General features: G+C 34.0%; 1 protein-coding gene across 5 annotated transcripts in view; it reads right to left on the minus strand.

Annotated features, from left to right (window-relative positions):
• SNX14 (sorting nexin 14) overlaps positions 1–20,077 on the minus strand; it is a 74,792-nt gene that overhangs the window by 51,086 nt on the left and 3,629 nt on the right. For 3 of the 5 annotated variants that reach the window (XM_055329803.1, XM_055329802.1, XM_055329800.1), the window contains exons 2-7: positions 11,170–11,290; positions 9,952–10,028; positions 9,792–9,870; positions 6,300–6,343; positions 4,441–4,528; positions 185–269 (exon numbers count right to left, since the gene is read on the minus strand). In XM_055329803.1, the coding sequence (XP_055185778.1) occupies positions 185–269; positions 4,441–4,528; positions 6,300–6,343; positions 9,792–9,870; positions 9,952–10,028; positions 11,170–11,290 (494 nt within the window). The remainder of the gene's footprint in view (positions 1–184; positions 270–4,440; positions 4,529–6,299; positions 6,344–9,791; positions 9,871–9,951; positions 10,029–11,169; positions 11,291–20,077) is intronic. The other 2 variants (XM_055329801.1, XM_055329799.1) reach the window with 1 other exon arrangement.

Genomic DNA, 20,077 nt, shown 5'->3' on the forward strand with positions numbered 1-20,077 from the left:
CACAATCACTTATACTGTAAACAAAGTATTAAAAATGATTTTGGAAAAAAAAAAGGATTTTGGTTTAAAAGAATACTTTCACAGCATTTGTGAACATCAATTAATGCATCAGTATTTATACTTAGGTATTTAAGGTGAAAGTATATGAAAATCACTCAAACTTTATAGTAGAAAACTGTATTACCTTTCTGACTGGCTTTAACTATCACTTCTATATGCTTCATTGCTGCTTTTAAAAGTTTCTTGGTTATAATAGATGGAATATCCACCTAGAAAAATTCAACATTAAAATAAAATTTTTAAAACAATTATCACTGAATTAAAACAGCAGGAGCACTATAATTAAGATACCAGAACACATGATCTTAAAAATTAGATATTATGTAGAATCTTTCAAAAATAATTTAAAAGCACTTTACATTCTTGGATCTTACTAACTGCAACTTAGGAAGTTTTTCTACCACTCTAAAGAAAATATATCTTAATACGCATACATTATATATATACTAAATTTTCTCACAAAATAGTATCTTTATTCTTGATTTATTTCTTTAATGTGTTTCTTTTAAATACATTCAAAGAAAAAACTCAAGTAATTATCATCCCTTTGGGGCAACAAATTTGTTTCCTAAGGTCTTCCTGAAGTCTTTTTATTCAGTTTAACAAGATAAATCCTGGTTTCAAGTTATATAGAAGCATTCTATTTTGGAATAATATTGCATTTCATCATTCTCCACAGACATTTTTTCAGCTTAAAATCTGGAAACTGTACTGACTATGGATGGTAGGTTAGTGATGGAAGATTGAAGGCTTATATGTACACACATAAAAGAGACAAAAAAAATAACTAAAACTAAATTGCAAATTAAATGAATCACCAAAAAGTATTTTTACTGGATTTCAACAGGCTTATCTTCTACTACAGAATTCAACACATTATATTTTCCCTTTATCAAAGGCATGAAAAATTGCATCACAACCAAATATTGTGTTAACGTTTCAATTTTTTAAATTCTATATTAAAGGAGGGGGGAAATCACAAGTTGATAAATCTAGTAAGTGTGATGATCATGAATTCTCAATTTTTAGTGTTTTACCAGTAAAGCCCAGATCAGTTTACAGATATTTTTTGGCTATATAAGATCAAACATATTCAGTAATGGGGGATATTTTTGTTTAGTAGTATGCCTTATTGCAAAGTAATATTACTCCTCGTTTCTCTCTGGCTTCTTGTCCTCAATGACTATAAACTGCTGTAATATTTTTTTCATTTTTTTATAATACTAAATTTATTTTTATTGGTGTTCAATTTGCCAACATACAGAATAACACACAGTGCTCATCCCATCAAGTGCCCCCCTCAGTGCCCGCCACCCAGTCACCCCCACCCCCCGCCCTCCTCCCTTCCACCACCCTTAGTTCGTTTCCCAGAGTTAGGAGTCTTCCATGTTCTGTCTCCCTTTCTGATATTTCCTACCCATTTCTTCTCTCTTCCCCTCTATTCCCTTTCACTATTATTTATATTCCCCAAATGAATGAGACTATATAATGTTTGTCTTCTGATTGACTTATTTCAAACTGCTGTAATATTTAACAAATAAACAAATATTTAACAAACAGAATGCTTTCATTTCCAAACATTTTATATTATCTTATCTTCTGAGAATACTCATGAAAATTTTCATTTTTAAGTTCCATTTTGGAGACTTCAGGTCAGAATCAAAATGGTAAAATAATGGGTTCATCATTAAACTTTAATCTTAAAAAAGGCCACCATCAATGATTCATTATTTCCATTATCCCCAAACTGCCAATCTGTATTATTTAGGTAACAGTATAGGGACAGAACATTGTACTAGGAATAAGATGACCAGGCATAATCCCATTAATTACTACCTCTGACACTTTCACAAAATTACTTTCTATAAAATGGGTATGATAATGATCTACTTATCTGCTGGGATAGTAATGCAGATAAAATGAAAAGAAAGGACAGAAAGCTTAACAATCCAGAACACAGAAGAAAATATATGGATGCTTACAACTCAATAATACATAGACAATCCAGTTAAAAAAATAGGAAAAGGATTTGAATAGACATTTCTCCAAAAAAAGATATACAAATGGCCAATAAGCATATGAAAAGATGTAAGTCATGAGGGAAATGTAAAGCAAAGCCACAATGATACTACTTCATACCCATTAGGCATGGTTAAAATTTAAAAAATGAGATAAAAATTAGCTGTGAAAAGGAGACAGAGAAATAGAACCCTCACATAACTGGTGGGCATGTAAAATGTGTAGCCACTTTGGAAAAGAGTCTGGTAGTTCCTCAAAAAGTTAAACAGAGTTACCATTTGACTCAACAATTATACTCCTAGATATGTACCCAAGAAAAATGAAAACATATATGCCCACAACCATCAAAAACACTTGTACACAAATGTTACGGCTCCATTATCCAGAAGGGTCAAAAAATAGAAATAATCCCAATGTCCATCAACTGTTGGATGAATAAATAAAATGTGGCATATCCACACAATGGAATATTATTCAGACATAAAAAAAAAGAAGTACTGATGCATGCTACAATGTAACATGGATGAACTCTGAAAACATTATGCCAAGTCAAAATAACCAATCAAAACAGACCACATATTACATGATTCCATTTATATGAAATCTCCAGAATAAACAAAGCTACAGAGACAGAAAGTAGATTAGTTGCTGGCTAGATCTAAGTAGATGAAAGAACAAGGGTAAATGGCTAAAGCGTATGAGGTCTCCTTGTGGGTGATAAAAATGTTATAAAATTGTGGTGATGGTTGAGTAAATTGAGAAATATGCTAAAAACCATTGAATTATACACTTAAATAGATGAACTGTCCAGTATACAAAGTAGACCTTAATAAAGCTGTTACCAAAAAATACATATAACGCAATCAAATGTGAAGTACTTTGATTTTAAAATCACTAGGCTATCTCAAAGCTTAGCAGAGCAGAGTTATTCTACTAATACCTATCAATAAATGTATTATAATGAGTCAGCTTTTTGATCAATTAATTTTATTTGACTTACTCTAAGTTGTAATTTAAGTGGTTTATCATCAACCAATGGATATTTCTTACCAAATCTTTTATTCCAATTAAATAGTCTATACAGCTGCTTTTGACCTTTTTTAAACAATATGGTTAATGTTTATCAATTTTCTATTTATTAAATGGTAAAAGCTCATAACAAAAAACAAAGGTGAACAGAAAGAAATGCACAGGAATAATCAAAAATCAGCATCAACCCACTGCAATAGTAAGTTAACAATGATAAGGATATTTATATGTCCTTAATACACTATTAACAAGCTTATATGAGCTTTGTTTTCAATGTGGAAAAATATCACATATATTATTCCAGCCTATTCCACTTGAAATAATTTAAGAAAAATAATTTCTCATATAAATAAGTACTATTCTACAAAATAATTTTTCATGGCCACACAGAATTCTGTAATTGGCATGTACTGTATTTTAATCAACAATCTTATCATTAGATGTCAGTTTTTCTTTTTGGTTTTCCTTATTTTAAATCACACTGTAATGAATCTTTGGGCATATATTTTTATATATATTTCTAATTATTTCTTTATAATATATTAACAAAAACAGAATTAAATTTGGGAGTGTAGACATTTTTAAGTCTTTTAATAAAGGTTGCCAAACTGCCTTCCAGTATAAGAATTATAACAATTGCGATCTGTATTTGCTTTGCCTGTTTTCCTAGAACCACCATTAGTAAACATTATCATCCTTTATCATTCCCAACCTGATAAGCAACAGAATAATACTGTTGCTTGATCCCATCAAAATAACATATTTTCAAGTATTTATTGGCCATTTTTAAATTTTTCTTTTGTGAGCTTCTTATTCATAATTTTTGCATGTATTTTCTACAGTGGTTGACTACATTGTTAATTTCTCAAAAAAGTATAGAAACATTTAACAAGATTTAACTTTAGTTACTAATAGCACATAATATACCAATCCTATCAAACTGACAAGGCAATATACAAGCATGTGTGTCTACAGCCAACACACTTAACTATATACAGGCAAAGATCCAAACATACACATATTATGTCCTAAATTTTTTTTTAAAAAGGAGATCATAATCATCAACATTTACTCAGTAAATTCATCTTAGCGAAACATGACTTTTCTTTCTATAGCTGTCTTTTTATTTCTAATCAGCACAAATGAAGATATTTAAGCATTAAGGAAAGTAAAATTTATCAATGAATCAAAAGTGACCCATTTATCTTTTAATCTAAAAAATTTTTTAAAAATACATACAGCATAGAATAAAGTAATACTAAGATTTTTAAAAATCTCTTTAGTAATATAATAAAACCCCAAATTCCCAAATTTCTCATTATACATATATACCTTGTGAATCCTTCGAATTAAGACAGATGCAAAAAATCGTAATGTGATTCTCAGTTCATCAACAAAGGACTCATCATCTGTTACATCCCTTCAATTAAGGAAAAAAGCAAGTATTTAAATGCTCAGAGAAACATACAGCTATTTTTTTTAGAAGCCAAGAAAAGTTTAGAACTTCCTCTTTTTTCTATTTATTTATGCTATTTTCTTCACTTTTTTAACAAATAATGCATTACATTACAGAATAAAAGATTCAAATGTACAAAGAAAAAATAGACATCTCTCATAATTCTAGTACTAAGACATAATCACTAAGTTGTAGTGTGTATTTCCCTGTAGACAACCACATGTACAAAGTCATATTTTTATAATACTCCAATCATTTCCTAAGCATCATCAAAGAAATTTCTATGAAATAAAACAATGAATAATTTTGGAGGAGCAACAAAATTAATACAAAATTTTAAATTAGTTTAAAGTATTTATAAATTAATAATATAAATTAACTCTAAAAAGTTTTTTTAAATGTGTTCTATTTGAGAAAGAAAATAAACTGAAACTCAAAAATTTTTAAACAAATTTTGACAACCTTCTTTTGAGGAGCTACTTTTCATTTTCCTGAAGTCCTGAGGTCCCTAAAAGAATTAGGACATTTCTCTAATCAAAACAAGCAAGAAAGATATGTATAGTGGTGATATCCTGAACTGAAGATGGTGCTATTAAGTTCCTTGGCAGAATAATGGAAGATAATTGTATTAACCAAGCTTCCCACTATCAATCCTAGGGAAGTGGCTATGTCAGCATCAATAACTACACAGAGGAGAAAATATATACTTTATCATTTAGAAATAGAGCCAGCTTTAATGAAAGGTCAGAGCATGGGCAGGGTGGGGGGAGTCTTTACAACAGGATTCATTTACAGGAAGACTTCCACCAGCTTTACTTATATAGCAATTATCCCATATTTAAGATAGAATATCTTAATTAACATAAAAATATTAATTTACGCAGCTTTTCAGGAAAATGCAGTATATAAATTGGATATTAAGTGTAATACATATAGAGCATCTCACCTACTAGCATGTGTTAATTAGAAAATTTAAAATATGTAAAATGAGGATAGATGTCATTAAATATTACAGTTATAAGTCATATAGGTGTAAGTATTCAAATATGTAACTAAATACATGATGTTTTTGCAAGGAAAAGACTTATTAAATATATACATTGAATTTCTGATTCTCAAACTAGATTAATTTCTCAGATCTAAATTATTTTCTACATCCCGCACGGCAAAGGGCACTTGTATATCCATAGCAGATACTGAACAAAGTTACTTTGGGAATAACATTAATATTCTAGGAAAATTCTATTAAAATTATCCTTCAATTTAATGAAACATCTAGATATAAATTTATCCTCTAAATGTACAATTATTTCAAATATAAAAAGTGCATATAAAATATTAAATCACACCATTTAGGAGTGATGAGAAATTCTCTAAGCTAATTTTCTTTCAAAAAGGCGCCAAGGTTTTTCTCTGCTATCGCTAAACTGTTTGATTGCCTAGATTGCCTATACATATGGTTCTTTTCTAGGGCCAATTATGCCTCCTGGGTAACATATGACGATCTCTGAAGACACTCTGGTGGTCACAAATAAAAGGATGAGGAGGTGCAAAAAGACCTGGAGTTCTGCTAAATATCCTACAATGCACAGGACAGTCCCCCACAACAAAGAATTACTTGACCTAAAATGTCAATAGTATCAAAGTTAAGAAATCCTGACCTACATTGAAAACACTTCATTAGCACACTTAACTGCATTCACTAAAGAAAAAACGTCTAATAGAAAGAACATACCTGTACCATGGATAAACAAAGTTTTCCAATACTAATTCAAGAACCTGTATAAAAATTCATTTTTAAAGAAAAATCAAATTAATTAATTCTAGGAAAATGGACCATACTACTAAGTAATATATATTACCAAGAACCAATTTTATTATCCCAAATACTGACATCTAATATCACACTTTTACATGACAAAATGTATACATAAACCTTACATGCTTGTCATGATGATCAGAAAAGAACATATGAGAAAACACTCTGAAAACCATAAAACTCCATAAAAAGAAACAATACTGTTAGAATGACATACACACATTTCTAAGCATTCCACAACAAAAACAAACAAACAAACAAATTGTTTCTGACTCTGAAGTTTCACTGAACTAAAAGTACTATGGAAAGAAGGAAAATAACAGGCTAGTCTTCTGGATTCCTAACTCTCTTTGTAAATACACATAGGTCAGACTTACATAAGGGGCCAAAATTAGGTATCTGTGATTACTTTTGAAGGGAGAATAATGACTAAAAGGGAGTATGAGGAAGACTTCTGGGGTAAAGCTTTATTTCTTGATCTGAGTGCTGGCAGTATTAGATATGTTCACTTTGTAAAAATTTTAGCTGTACATTAACAATCAGTATATAAATTGTAAGTGAAAAAGTAACAAAAGAAAAGCCCTGGGTGTTAAACTTTCCATTTCTTAACTGTGCAGCATTATCTTAATTTTTAGAAAGACCTGCAACAGTGGGCAGTAACTTTCAAAAGCAGTAGGAAGGGACTGAAAAAAGGTATCTAATCTGACTATATGCCTATATTAGCACTAAGAAAGGTTATAGATTCTCTAAATATCAAGGCAAAATTTGATTTTTTTATTAGAAAAACTAAGCACAAGTGATACCAATTGGGAAAGGAAGATACAGGAAAACAGGGATATGACACAGAAAGGAGACTAGAAAATTTGCCATTAAATATTTGGTCTTTATTCCCCACATCCAATCACCAAATATTACTGATTTTACAGCCTAAGTAGCTCTTTTCTATAGGTCCACTGTTGAGTTCTTATCTTCTCAACCCTATATTGTAGCAATATCCTCTAAACTAGTCTCCCTCCTTGTAAGCTAGCTCCCGTCTATCCTCCAGAGCTGCCAAAGTAATCTAAAACATATATTTGACCACATAACTCCCCTGCATAAAACCCTCAATTATGAAACCACAATGTATCAAAGTAAGAAAAGTTGAGCCGCACTGATTTTGAAGGTGTAGGAGAAAGCTGCCTGCTAGCAACTGTGACCATTTACTTCCTTTTCACCTCCTACTGTATCCTGTGAGTCACATCTGAAAACTCTAGTTATATAGTTCAAAAATCAGAGGCTCCCATGATCAAACTCCTTCAGCAAGGTCCTTCAAGTCTTTTGATGATATGATTTCTAAAGAGCCATATGAAAACTGGTTAAGAACTAAGCCAGACTCAGCTTTTATAGTAAGTTCTGCTACCAACCAGCTACGAACCTGAGAAAATTATTAAACCCCTCTAAAGCCTACATTTGGTAAAATCATCAATAACAGTACCTATTTTATAGGTTGTGTGACTCCAGGAAATAATGTAAGTATAGTAATTAGTACAGTGCCTAACAGTAAGTAACTAATAAATATTAGCTACGAGAATACAGTCTCCTCAATGCCCACATCCTCCCCGACATTTTGCCCTCCAGCTTACTGAACACTTTTTTCAAAGCTTCTCTTTCTTTTCAAAAGCTCATCCTAAATCCTGAAATACCCTTTTCCACACTATCAGTCTGGCAAACTGCTACTCAAACTTTCTGATTACCCCTTTCAACAGTTATGCACTTTTTCCTATGTACTAGTAATATATATTGTACATTTCTTCCATTATTGCCTGCATTCACATTATATTCTATTTACCTATTTATATGTCTACCTCCCCTCCTAGACTGAAGTTCCTAGAAGAAAGGAACCATATCTTATTTTTCCTTTTATTCCTGGAGCCTAGTTCAGTTCCTACTTATAGTAAGATCTCAAAAAGAAGTTTTTAAATGTTGGAGCTAATATTTACCAAAACCAGTATGTGCTGGGCAGTAGGCCAAGAGCTTCACATAAGTTTTTTCTTTTTTTGTTTAAGAAATGAAGTGTCAAAGACCCACAAATAATACTCATGGTAGAGGTCTTATCTTTAGCAGACCTCAAATCAGCACTCTCTAATAGAAATGCAATGTGAACCACATACGTAATCTTATATTTTCTAGTAGCTACATTCTTAAAAAGTAAAAAGAAACAGGTGAAATTCATTTTAGGACATATTTTATTTAACCCAATATATTCAAAATATTATAATTTCAACACATGTTCAATAAAATATATGACAGGTTACTTTACATTCCTTTTTTCTTACTAAATCCTAAAAATCGCATCTCAATTTGGACTAACACATTTCAAGTGTTTATGAACAGCCACATATGGCTAGTGGCTATCACACTAGATAGCGTAGTCTTAAACCAAGGAATCTGGAAGATGAAAATGAAGAAAAAAGAAGAAATGAAAAAAAAAAGTGCCAAGAGTTTGGCATTTATATAGCATACTTTTAGTGAAATGATACAAATTGGGAAAAAAGATAATGAGGCAGGATTCTGATGCCTAATGCTATTTTTCAATTAATTAGCATTCAATTTAATTCGATATATATCTATCAACTACCAACAACGTATATGGCACCATACTTGGTGCTGGGAATAAATTAGTCCCCATTTACTGCCTTCAAGGACTTGACTCCCTTCTCAGATCAATGGAGAAAACAAGTCTGTAAAAGAAATAACTAAAATGGGACACCTGGGTGGCTTAGTGATTGAGCGTCTGCCTTCAGCTCAGGCAGGGCATGATCCCGGGTTTCTCGGATTGAATGGTCTCCCCGCCGGGAGCCTGCTTCTCCTTCTGCCTGCTTCTCCCTCTGCCTGTGTCTCTGACTTTCTCTCAGTGTCTTGAATGAATGAATGAATGAATGAATGAATGAATAGAAATAACTAAAATATATGTCACTATTTTCTTTTAAAATGTAACTATAACAAAGATAAGGGAGCATGCTTTCCTACATTATTGGGAAACAGTGAAAAGTATTCCATTCTCTGCTCTACCCTTCAGCAAGTGTGAAAGCTGGGATAATTCAGCAGGACATACTTGCTCCTTATATTTCAGGTCTCCTTTTGGAACTACAAAATGGTATTGCCCTAACCATAAAGATGACTATCATTATAAAACTTAGACAATATCTAGGTAAAACAGTGCTGCCTTTGGCTAAAATGTCCAGTTAAATTAGACATGGGACCCAAAAACATTTCTCTTTCCATTTGAGCTGCATATTTCATAATAATCAACTACTTAGTTAAGAACGGATTATGTGGCATATATTAAGATGCTTCACAATTAAATTTCCATTGATACTTAGTATTTTCTGCTTGAGTATATTTGGCAATGTTAATTAAATCAGTTACCTCTGAGAGAGATGCATCAACCTTGGAAGAAATTTTCAGATCTAGCCACGGCTGGTAGTTTTCAAGTAGTAAGGAAGGTCTAAAGAAAATCATACAATTAAACTGCTTGATATCCAAAATGTAATTGGAAGGATCAACAAATAAAAAATGTGTAACTTACCTATGTCTTTTACATTTCACTTTACCACAAACAGCACAGCTACGACCTTGAGGAAATAATTCTTGAAGTCCTAACTGCTAAAAAAGGGAAATGGGGAAGAGGAGAGATTTGTGTTTACTTTACACATAATCTTTAGTAAAGAGAATCAACTTTTCAAAAGCTTAATCAATCTATATATTCAGAGAATATTTTTAAATTATTATTGTCTGCCGTAACACTGAAACCATTCTTTGTGATAAATTCTACTGACTAAATTGCCAAATAAGAAAAAGTACCTGATGAAACGCAATACCTAAACCAAATTTCCAAGCATATAATTAAGGTCAGTTTTTATGCTCATTATAAAAAAAAAAATCAATCTATATTTGGAAATGATATTCTACTGCAGACATGTAAGAAAAAACTATTTCCTATTTCTCCAAAACCGTAACTTCAATAAGGGGGAAGAGATGTAATAACTAGTAACATTTCTGACCAAATATAGGGCATCACTTTCCTCTTGTTTTTTCTAAGTAGAAATACCAATAAACCTAAAAAGAGGGACTGCATCAACTTGAATTATTAAGCAAGACTTCAAAATATCTACACACTAGTGACTATGCCTACTAGAGATAGATTCAATACAGTATCACCCTAATGAAATTTCAAATATACAAATTATTTTGGTTAAGGAAAACTGCCTGATTATTTTTGTCTCTTTTAATAGAGCTAATAAGACATTTAGGAAATTAACAGGGTTAAGATAATTTAATCCAGAGTTCCTAATTGTTGTGTCTGTGCCTCAGAATCACCTGGAAAGCTTTTAACAAATACTGATTATGAGGCCCTACCCAAGAACTATTCCAGCAAAATTTGATAAAAGAGCCTAGAAATCTCTCTCTCTCTTTTTTTTCCAAAGATTCCCCAGGTGATTCTACTGTATAATCAACTTTGGGGACCTCTGTTTTAATTTATTGTCTTCATAGTGAATATGCAGTTAGGTATCTAAAATTATGGATCCCAACTTTTTGAGAATTTTATATTTTCTTTTTACTGTATACCTTAAAAATATACACATATGTAAATTGCATTTCAAATATGTTCTGATATCTTCCATTAAATAATAGCAGATGGATTTTTTTAAATCACTGCTTTAACATGCTTTCAGTAATAATATCAAACAGCATAGATAATACATACTGACTCTTAAAAACAGGAACAGGAACACATAAATTTTACCTTCGGTTTGTATTTTATTGAGAAGAATATATTTGGTAAGAGAGAATCTGGTCCCAATGAGCAATAGAATGTAACAACTCCAGCAACAAATGACCAGAAGATCATTAAAACATGAAGATACCTTAGAAATAAATGAAAATACTTATTACAACCAAAAAAAGTTTAAAACTTAAGTTGTCCCTTCATTGATTTAACATGTATTTATTAAGCACCTACCATATCAGACTAAAAACAGATCTCCAATCATGATGTCTGCGGTGTGTTTATTTAACTAGAAGGATCACAGAATGCATGCTATCAAATACAGATTTCATTTAAAGTATAAGAAAGTATAAATTTGCAATATTTTATAATTTGGTACCTAGGTTGTTATGTCTGACTAGCCTATACTATATTCTTCCAAAATACCTTCCAATGATATTGTACTATTTGTACCCCATCGAAAGTCTGATTATGTGTCATTAAACTAAAAAAAACTTTACTGAGTGCCTATTATTTTGGCCACCTCATCTAGGCTCTTGGGATACAGTCAGGAACAGCACTGCCATGATTTCTACATGCATGGAAAACATGGCCTGGTAGATGTGACAGGTAAATGAGCACAATACAGTGTGACCATGTGTTCTGTATTATGACAGGGAAGGCATATTATGAGATGGAAATACTTCAGGCAGAATATACAACCCAAATTTAAAGGGACAGAAAAACTTTTTTCAAAGAAAGCAGTATCTACAGAAAAATTTAAAAGAATGAGTAGGAGAGCCCAACAGGAGAGAATAGGGTAGAGAAATGAGAGACTAGGGAACAGGCATGGAAATTCAAATTTGGGCAAACTACATGAACTAGTAAGATCTGAGCAGAGCTCCAAAAAGAGAAGTAGTTTTAAAATGAATCTTAAAAAAAAGAAGAAGAAGCAGCCAGATAATACGGTATCATAAGTCATGTTAATGTATCTTAATACAGGCAATCCTCATATTGCACAGTCCTGATATACACAAATTTCCATTACCATGATTTTGTGAAAACCAATCCCTCAACAATACAGTTCAAATTCCAATTACATTATATTTATTAACTAGTCACTATATAAAGCACAAACTTTGGGGCTAGTTCTTCAGTCCACAAATCACTATGCAGTGAGAAGAGAATGAAGCCAGTCCACAGAAAGAGAAAAAAGGAAGTGAAGAAAGTATCAGTTGTATTTTAAATCCAGGTTCTACGTGTCTTTGAGGCCTAGTCTAGCTACATTCCAATTCTTTCTGCATTTACATAACCTTCCAATGATTCCACTCTTTGCCAAACCTAGTATGAATTTAGTTTCTGTCATCCACCACTAAGAGTCTTGAGTAATACCCAGGACTCAATGAAGAGTTTTAAGATTTTAGGAATTTTTATAAGTTTTAAGAAGGATGGGGTGCCTGGGTGGCTCAGTCGGTTAAGCGTCTGCCTGCAGCTTCAGGTCATGATCTTGGAATCCTGGTATCAAGCCCTGCGATGGGCTCTCTGTTCAGTGGCGAATCTGCTTCTCCCTCTCCCTCTCCCTCTCCCTCTGTGATCTCTGTCACTCTCTCTCTCTCTCTCAAATAAATAAAATCTTAAAAAAAAAAAAAGAGAGAGAGAGAGTAGTATCACTAGACTGTATAATCAAAGGACCACTCTGGTTGTAAAATGGAGAATAACCTAATCTGGAAACATGCAGGCTAATTGGAAAGCTGAAGTAATCTACAGGGCTCAAAGGATAGCCTATGCTAGGAAACAGACTTAAAAATCTGATTGTTTTAAAACATTTAGGAGGAAGAATTAAGAGGACTAAATTGCTGCTTAATGTGAGCAGAAGGAATAGGTAAAAAAATTAGTTCTCTTTGGACTTGCTAAATTTCAACTATCTTAACATGGCAAGGAGTTGGGGCACTAGGATAGCTCAGTTGGTTGAGCATCAGATCATGAGCTCTGGGTCCTGGGACTGAGCCCAGAGTAGAGCTCCACTCAGTGGGGAGTCTGCTGGAGATTCTCCTTCTCCCTCTGCCCCTCCCTGCACACTTTCTTTCCTTCTCTTGCAAATAAATAAATCTTAAAAAAAAAAAAAGTGGCAAGTAGAAATGTTTCATGAGTAGCTAAATATTGGGTAGTTTAAATCTCTGCAGAGAATGTGAGCTAAAGAAAAGAGTTTGGGGGTTATCACATAAAGATCACCGAAGTCACGGGAATAAACGAAATGACCAGGGAGGAGCTGCAGAATTAAAAAATAAGAGACATTTAAGAAATAAGCAGAGCAAGAGAAATTTATAAAGGAATCTAGTAATTAGAAGAGCTAGGGGGAAAAAATAAGAATCAAGTCATAGAGGCTGTCAAGGTAAAAAAAAAAAAACTCAACAGGGAAAATATAGTTAACATGATCAAATATCTTAAAATTAAGTGAGAGATTAGGACTGCCTGTCTCTGCCCCCCCCCCCCCGGTCTCTCATGAATAAATAAATAAAATCTTAAATTTAAAAAAAAAAACAGCAGGATGCCTGGGTGGCTCAGCAGTTGAGCACCTGCCTTTGGCTTGGGTCATGATCCTGGGGTCCTGGGATCAAGTCCTGCATCAGACTTCCCTCAGGGAGCCTGCTTTTTTTTTTTTTTAATAAATTTATTTTTTATTGGTGTTCAATTTGTCGACATATAGAATGACACCCAGTGCTCATCCCATCAAGTGCCCACCTCAGCACCCGTCACCCAGTCACCCCCACCCCCCGCCCACACCTAGTTTGTTTCCCAGAGTTAGGAGTCTTTCATGTTCTGTCTCCTTTTCTGATATTTCCCACTTATTTTTTCTCCATTCCCCTTAATTCCCTTTCACTATTTTTTATATTCCCCAAATGAATGAGACCATATAATATTTGTCCTTCTCTGATTGACTTATTTCACTCAGCATAATACTATCCAGTTCCATCCACGTCGAAGCAAATGGTGGGTATTTGTCGTTTCTAATGGCTGAGTAATGTTCCATTGTATACATAAACCACATCTTCTTTATCCATTCATCTTTCGATGGACACCGAGAGGAGCCTGCTTCTCCCTCTGCCTATGTCTCTGCCTCTCTATATATTTCTCTCTCATGAATAAATAAATAAAATCTAAAAAAAAAAAAAAAAAAAAAAAAGCTGTGAGACAAAGGCTGAGTCACCAAACCAGATGAATTGCCTGGTCATAATGTTGCCTGCACAACAAAATTAAAACCTCTTAAACCTTTATGGTTCCTTTCAATCTGGCCCCTGTTCACTTTCCTACCCTTATTTCTTTCCAGTCCTTTTTTTTTTTTTTTTTTTTAAGTAATCTCCACACATAGCATGGGGCTTGAACTCACAACCCTGAGATCAAGACTCCCACGCTCTATTGACTAAGCCAGCCAGGCACCCCTCTTCTCATTCCTGTATACAAAGCTTTACTCTAACTAAAATAGCATGCTTGACATCAAGCTTTAAAAACGAAAAACAAAAAACAAAACAAAACAAAACAAAAAACAACACCTTATGCTTAGAAACTAACTCAAATTATAGAGGTATTTCAGAGAGGAAATTATCAAATTCTTGTCCACAGCGGCTTACCAAAAATCATTTTGACCCAGAGAAACATGACTCAATTCAGAATTTTTAGGAATTTTGAAGTTACATAGTACGTATTTCATATATAATACTCCCAATGAGATCTAATATAGTACTCCATAATTTGATATTAGTATTTCTGCAGCAAAACACAAAAGCAGTAAGAAATAAAATATGTCAGAAACAAAGACTATAGTCTTAGGTCTGTTCAGGTCAGGTTTTGTGATCAAATGTACTTTGTGCAAATTTAGGGGAAAAGTTTTTGATTTCAGAATTACAAATTAGGAATTGTAGACCTGTATTAGGCTGAACGACAATAAACACCACATGCAATATGTATGGGCTGTAACTAAAGCAAGCAACGACTAAGGTATTAAGGAAAAAAATCTATATCCTTAAATGCATTAACCCAGTGGTTCTCAACCAAGGGTGTTTTGCCCCCAAGGAATGTTTGGCAGTATATGCAGACATTTTTGATTGTCACAACTGTGGGGAGGGAGGAAGGGAAACGTGCACTAATGACATCAAGTGGCTAGAGGCCAAGACTGCTGCTTAGTATACAATGCACAGGCCAGCCCCCCTCCCCAACAACAAAAAATATCTAACCCAAATTATCAATAGTGCTGAGGTTGAGAAACCTGGCATCGATCAGAGACAAATATTAAACCAACAAGCTAAGCATTCAGAAAGTTGGGGGGAAAAATACAACCCAAACACATTAAAAGGAAGGAAACAATAAATAGAATAGAAATCAATAAAGTAGACAACAAAGGCAAGAGAAAATAAAATCTAAGCTGGGTTTTGGAAAAATTTTAAAAATAAGCAAACCTCTAACTGGATTTATCCTACTTTCCCAATTTGAGCTGTACTTTTTTTTTTTCAAAGGTTTTATTCATTTATTTGAGAGAGATAGAGATAATGAGAGAAGCACAAGCAGGGAGCCCACCCCAGGGCTTGACCCCGAGATCACCACCTGAGCAGAAGCCAAATGCTGAACCAACTGAGCCACCCAGGTGCTCCAAGCTGTACTTTACTATAACTAAATAGACACAGCAGGTGAAAAAAACAATTCTAAAAGAAAGAAAAAAGAGAAAAAATTCAAATTTTAAAATATGCAAGTAATGAGAAAATCATCATGTTGCAAGCTATAATGAAGCAACTCACTAGGGAATAAATAAATAGTAAAACCAAAGAGGCCTGCTGGGCAGTCTTAGCTGTCACTATCCAAATCCAAAAAAAGGAAGGCAACTCCATCTTATGTGGAGTTAACCTCTCATGTGATAAGATGTACCCAGCATCACTGAAATATTCCCGCAATGCCCCCTCCCCCGCCAAAAAAACCTAAATCTAAACAAACTTATAAATCTAACACTTTATCTACAAAAAATATGCAGGTAAGGATAAAAAAAAAAAAAAAGACATGAGGAACCTAACAGCAAAAGTGTGAACAAATGACCCAGTTTCTTCAAGTCAATGGTGGGGAGTGTGAGGGGGGAGAAGCAGATCCAGGTAAACAATGTACAGCTTGTGGGCCAAATGCCACCTGCTTTGGTATGGCTCTTAAGCTAAGGCAGTTTTTATATTCTTTAACGGTTCTTTAAGAGGCAGCTCTGGTGGCTCAGCAGTTTAGCGCCGCCTTCGGCCCAGGGCCTGATCCTGGAGACCTGGGATCGAGTCCCACATCAGGCTCCCTGCATGGAGCCTGCTTCTCCCTCTGCCTCTCTCTCTCTCTCTCTGTGTCTCTCATGAATGAATTAAAAAATTCTTTTATAAAAAAAGAAAGAATATGGGGCATAGAGCTGATGTATCCCAAAGTCTAAAATATTTACTGACACTTCACTGAAAAATTTTGCCAACTATTATTATTTTAAATTATAAGAGATTTATAAAAGCTTAAGAGATGTAGCTCCCACATACAATAAGTGGACATATTTTAGATTCTGATTAGTATATACTACAAATTTTCACACATGAAAATTTAATTGAAGACTTGTTATTAGGTTTTATTAACCAATTACTGGGGATTATTTTAAGGTTATGGTTTTGTGTAGAAGTTTTTAAAATGGAGGAAGATTAGATTTTTTTCAAATATGCAAAATATTGATGGTTGTTGAAGCTGAGTGATGGGTGCTTAGAAGTTCTTTGTACTCTCTTTTTTCTTTTTTTTTTTTTTTATTTATTTATGATAGTCACAGAGACAGAGAGAGGCAGAGACACAGGCAGAGGGAGAAGCAGGCTCCATGCAGGGAGCCCTATGTGGGATTCGATCCTGGGTCTCCAGGATCGCGCCCTAGGCCAAAGGCAGGCGCCAAACCGCTGCGCCACCCAGGGATCCCTGTACTCTCTTTTTTCTATGTATGCTTGGAAATTTCCAAAATCAAAAGCTAATAAAAAAGACAAAGTTTTGGGATGTCTGGGTGGTTTGGCAGTTGAGCATCTGCCTTTGGCTCTGGGCGTGATCCCAGAATCCTGGGATTGAGTCCCATATCAGGCTCCTTGCATGGAGCCTGCTTCTCCTGTCTCTGCCTCTCTCTGTGTCCCTCATGAATAAGTAAACAAAATCTTAAAAAAAAGACAAAGTTTTAGCAAGACAGATCAAGGAATAAAAGAAAAAGAATGCAAATATACAAAATACAGAATGAAGAAGAAATAATGACAGTTAAAACTGAAATGAAAAATGAAACTACAAACTATGTTCATAAGTGGATAACCTACAGAACAAATTTTTGGAAAAAGACAAAAATGTTAGAAATTAGCAAGTGAAGAACTAAATAACTTATATAGACCAATTATCATTACAGGTATTAAAACAGCAATCAGAGACCTGGCTGCAAAAAAACAAAACAAACAAAAAAAAGACCTGGCCCAAATGATTTTACCAAACTTCAATGAGACAAATTATCCCTATCCTATATAGATGACTTCAGGAAAGAAAAAATGAGAAAAAAACTGCTAATTTAAAAGGACTAATATGATGTTAATTTCCAAACCAGATAAAGACAATATAAGAAAATCATTAGGTCTATTTTACTTATAAAATATTAAGTAGGGCAGCCCTGGTGGCTCAGGGGTTTAGCGCTGCCTTCAGCCCAGGGTGTGATCCTGGAGACCCGGGATCAAGTCCGACGTCGGGCTCCCTACATGGAGCCTGCTTCTCCCTCTGCCTATGTTTCTGCCTCTCTCTGTGTCTCTTGTGAATAAATAAATAAAATCTTTTAAAAAAAAAATTAAAAAAAAAGAATCTCTCCCTCTGTCCTTCCCTCTGCTCCTCCCCCATTCCCACTCTCTTTCAGTCTCATTCTCTCAAAATAAATAAATCTTTTAAAAAATAAAATATTAAGTGAAATATTAGTTAACTAAAATTAGCAGTATTATCATAAAGAATAATAAATCATAAGAAAGGCATGTTTTTAAATAGCTCATTATCTTTATTTTTTATTCATTTTTGAATTTAAATTCAATTAGCCAACAACATATATCATTAATCTTAGATGTAATATTTAATAATTCATCAGTTGTGAATAACACCCAGTGCTCATCACATCACCTGCCCTCCTTCATACCCATCACCCATTACCCCTCATCCACCTCTGCTCCAGCAACCCTCAGTTTGTTCCCCATAGTTAAGAATCTCTCACGGTTTTTTTCCTTCTCTGATGACTTTCCCATTCAAGTTTTCCTCTCATCCCCTATGAGAAGAAGTTTCCTATATTCCACAGGTGAGTGAAACCATATGATAATTGTCTTTCTCTGATTGACTTATTTCACTCAGCATAATACCCTCCAGATCTATCCATGTCGATGTAAATGGTTCATATTCATCCTTTCTGACGGCTATATATTCCATCGTATACATACGCCATATGTTCTTCATCTATTCATCTGTCAATTTTCATTTCGGCTCTTTCCTTTTTTTTTTAATTTTTTTTTAATTTATTTATGATAGTCACAGAGAGAGAGAGAGAGAGAGAGAGAGAGAAAGGCAGAGACACAGGCAGAGGGAGAAGCAGGCTCCATGCACCGGGAGCCCGATGTGGGATTCGATCCCGGATCTCCAGGATCGCGCCCTGGGCCAAAGGCAGGCGCCAAACCGCTGCGCCACCCAGGGATCCCCTATATCGGCTCTTTCCACAGTCTGGCTGTTGTGGACAACGCTGTTATGACCATTGGGGTGCAGGTGCCCCTTTGGATCTCCACATTTATATTTGGGGGTAAATCTGCAATTGCTGGGTCAGAGGGCAGCCCTGTTTTTAACTTCTTGAGGAACCTCCATAGTGTTTTATAGAGTGATTGTACCAGCTTTCAGTCCCACGAACAGTATAAGAGGGTTCCCCTTTCTCTGCATCCTCGCCAGTATTTGTTGTTTCCTGTCTTGTTAATTTTAGCCATTCTGACTGGTGGAAATGGCATCTCATTGTGGTTTTGATTTGTATTTCCCTGATGCCAAGTGCCGTGGAGCATTTTTTCATGTAACTCTTGGCCATTTGTACGTCTTCTTTGGAGAAATGTCTGTGCATGTCTTCTGCCCATTTCTTAACTGGATTATTTGTTTTTTGGGTGTTGAGTTTGAGAAGTTCCTTATAGATCTTAGATACCAGCCCTTTATCTGATATGTCATTTGCCCTATTTTACAGATGAGGAGGTTGTGACAGATAAAAGTTAAATCACTTAACCAAAGTCAAATAACTGATTAATGGAGGAGGCAGAATCAAATTCTTACAATGACACTCAGATTCAAAACTTCCGGCCACAACAATAAATCACCTCAATAAAAAAAAAACTCTTAATATTGTATCTGAGCCAAACAAAACACTCAAAGGGTCAGTTAGCTATTACTGTTATTATTACTAGCATTAACTTAAAATATTCTTTATAACACTCAAATATTCAACACAATCGGTGAATATAATTATATCTATACTCCTAGTTTTCCCTAACAATACTGCAACAGTGATATCATAAATAATTTGAAATATATAAAGTATGTTACTCTATTCCTTCCACAAATCACTTAAAATAGTCAAAAGTTAGAACTATTTATCTTTCCACAGATAATTCATATGGAAAGAAAAATTTATATACTAAATAATACCTTGAAAGACCTTTAGGAATTAAAGTTTCAAGACTATAATAGAAAAAATCTCAGGGGTGCCTGGCTAGCTCAATCGATAAAGTGTGTGACTCTTGATCTCAGGGTCATGAGTTCAAGCTCCACATTGGGTGTGGAGACTATTTAAAATAAAATTTTTAAAAAAGATTAATAATTTTTTAAAAGAGTACTATTCTAAGTTTAACCATATAGAGGGAAAGCTCGAAATCTC

The sequence above is a fragment of the Nyctereutes procyonoides genome, unplaced genomic scaffold (genome assembly GCF_905146905.1).
Source record: "Nyctereutes procyonoides isolate TBG_1078 unplaced genomic scaffold, NYPRO_anot_genome, whole genome shotgun sequence".
In the NCBI taxonomy this organism is placed as follows: Eukaryota; Metazoa; Chordata; class Mammalia; order Carnivora; family Canidae; genus Nyctereutes; species Nyctereutes procyonoides.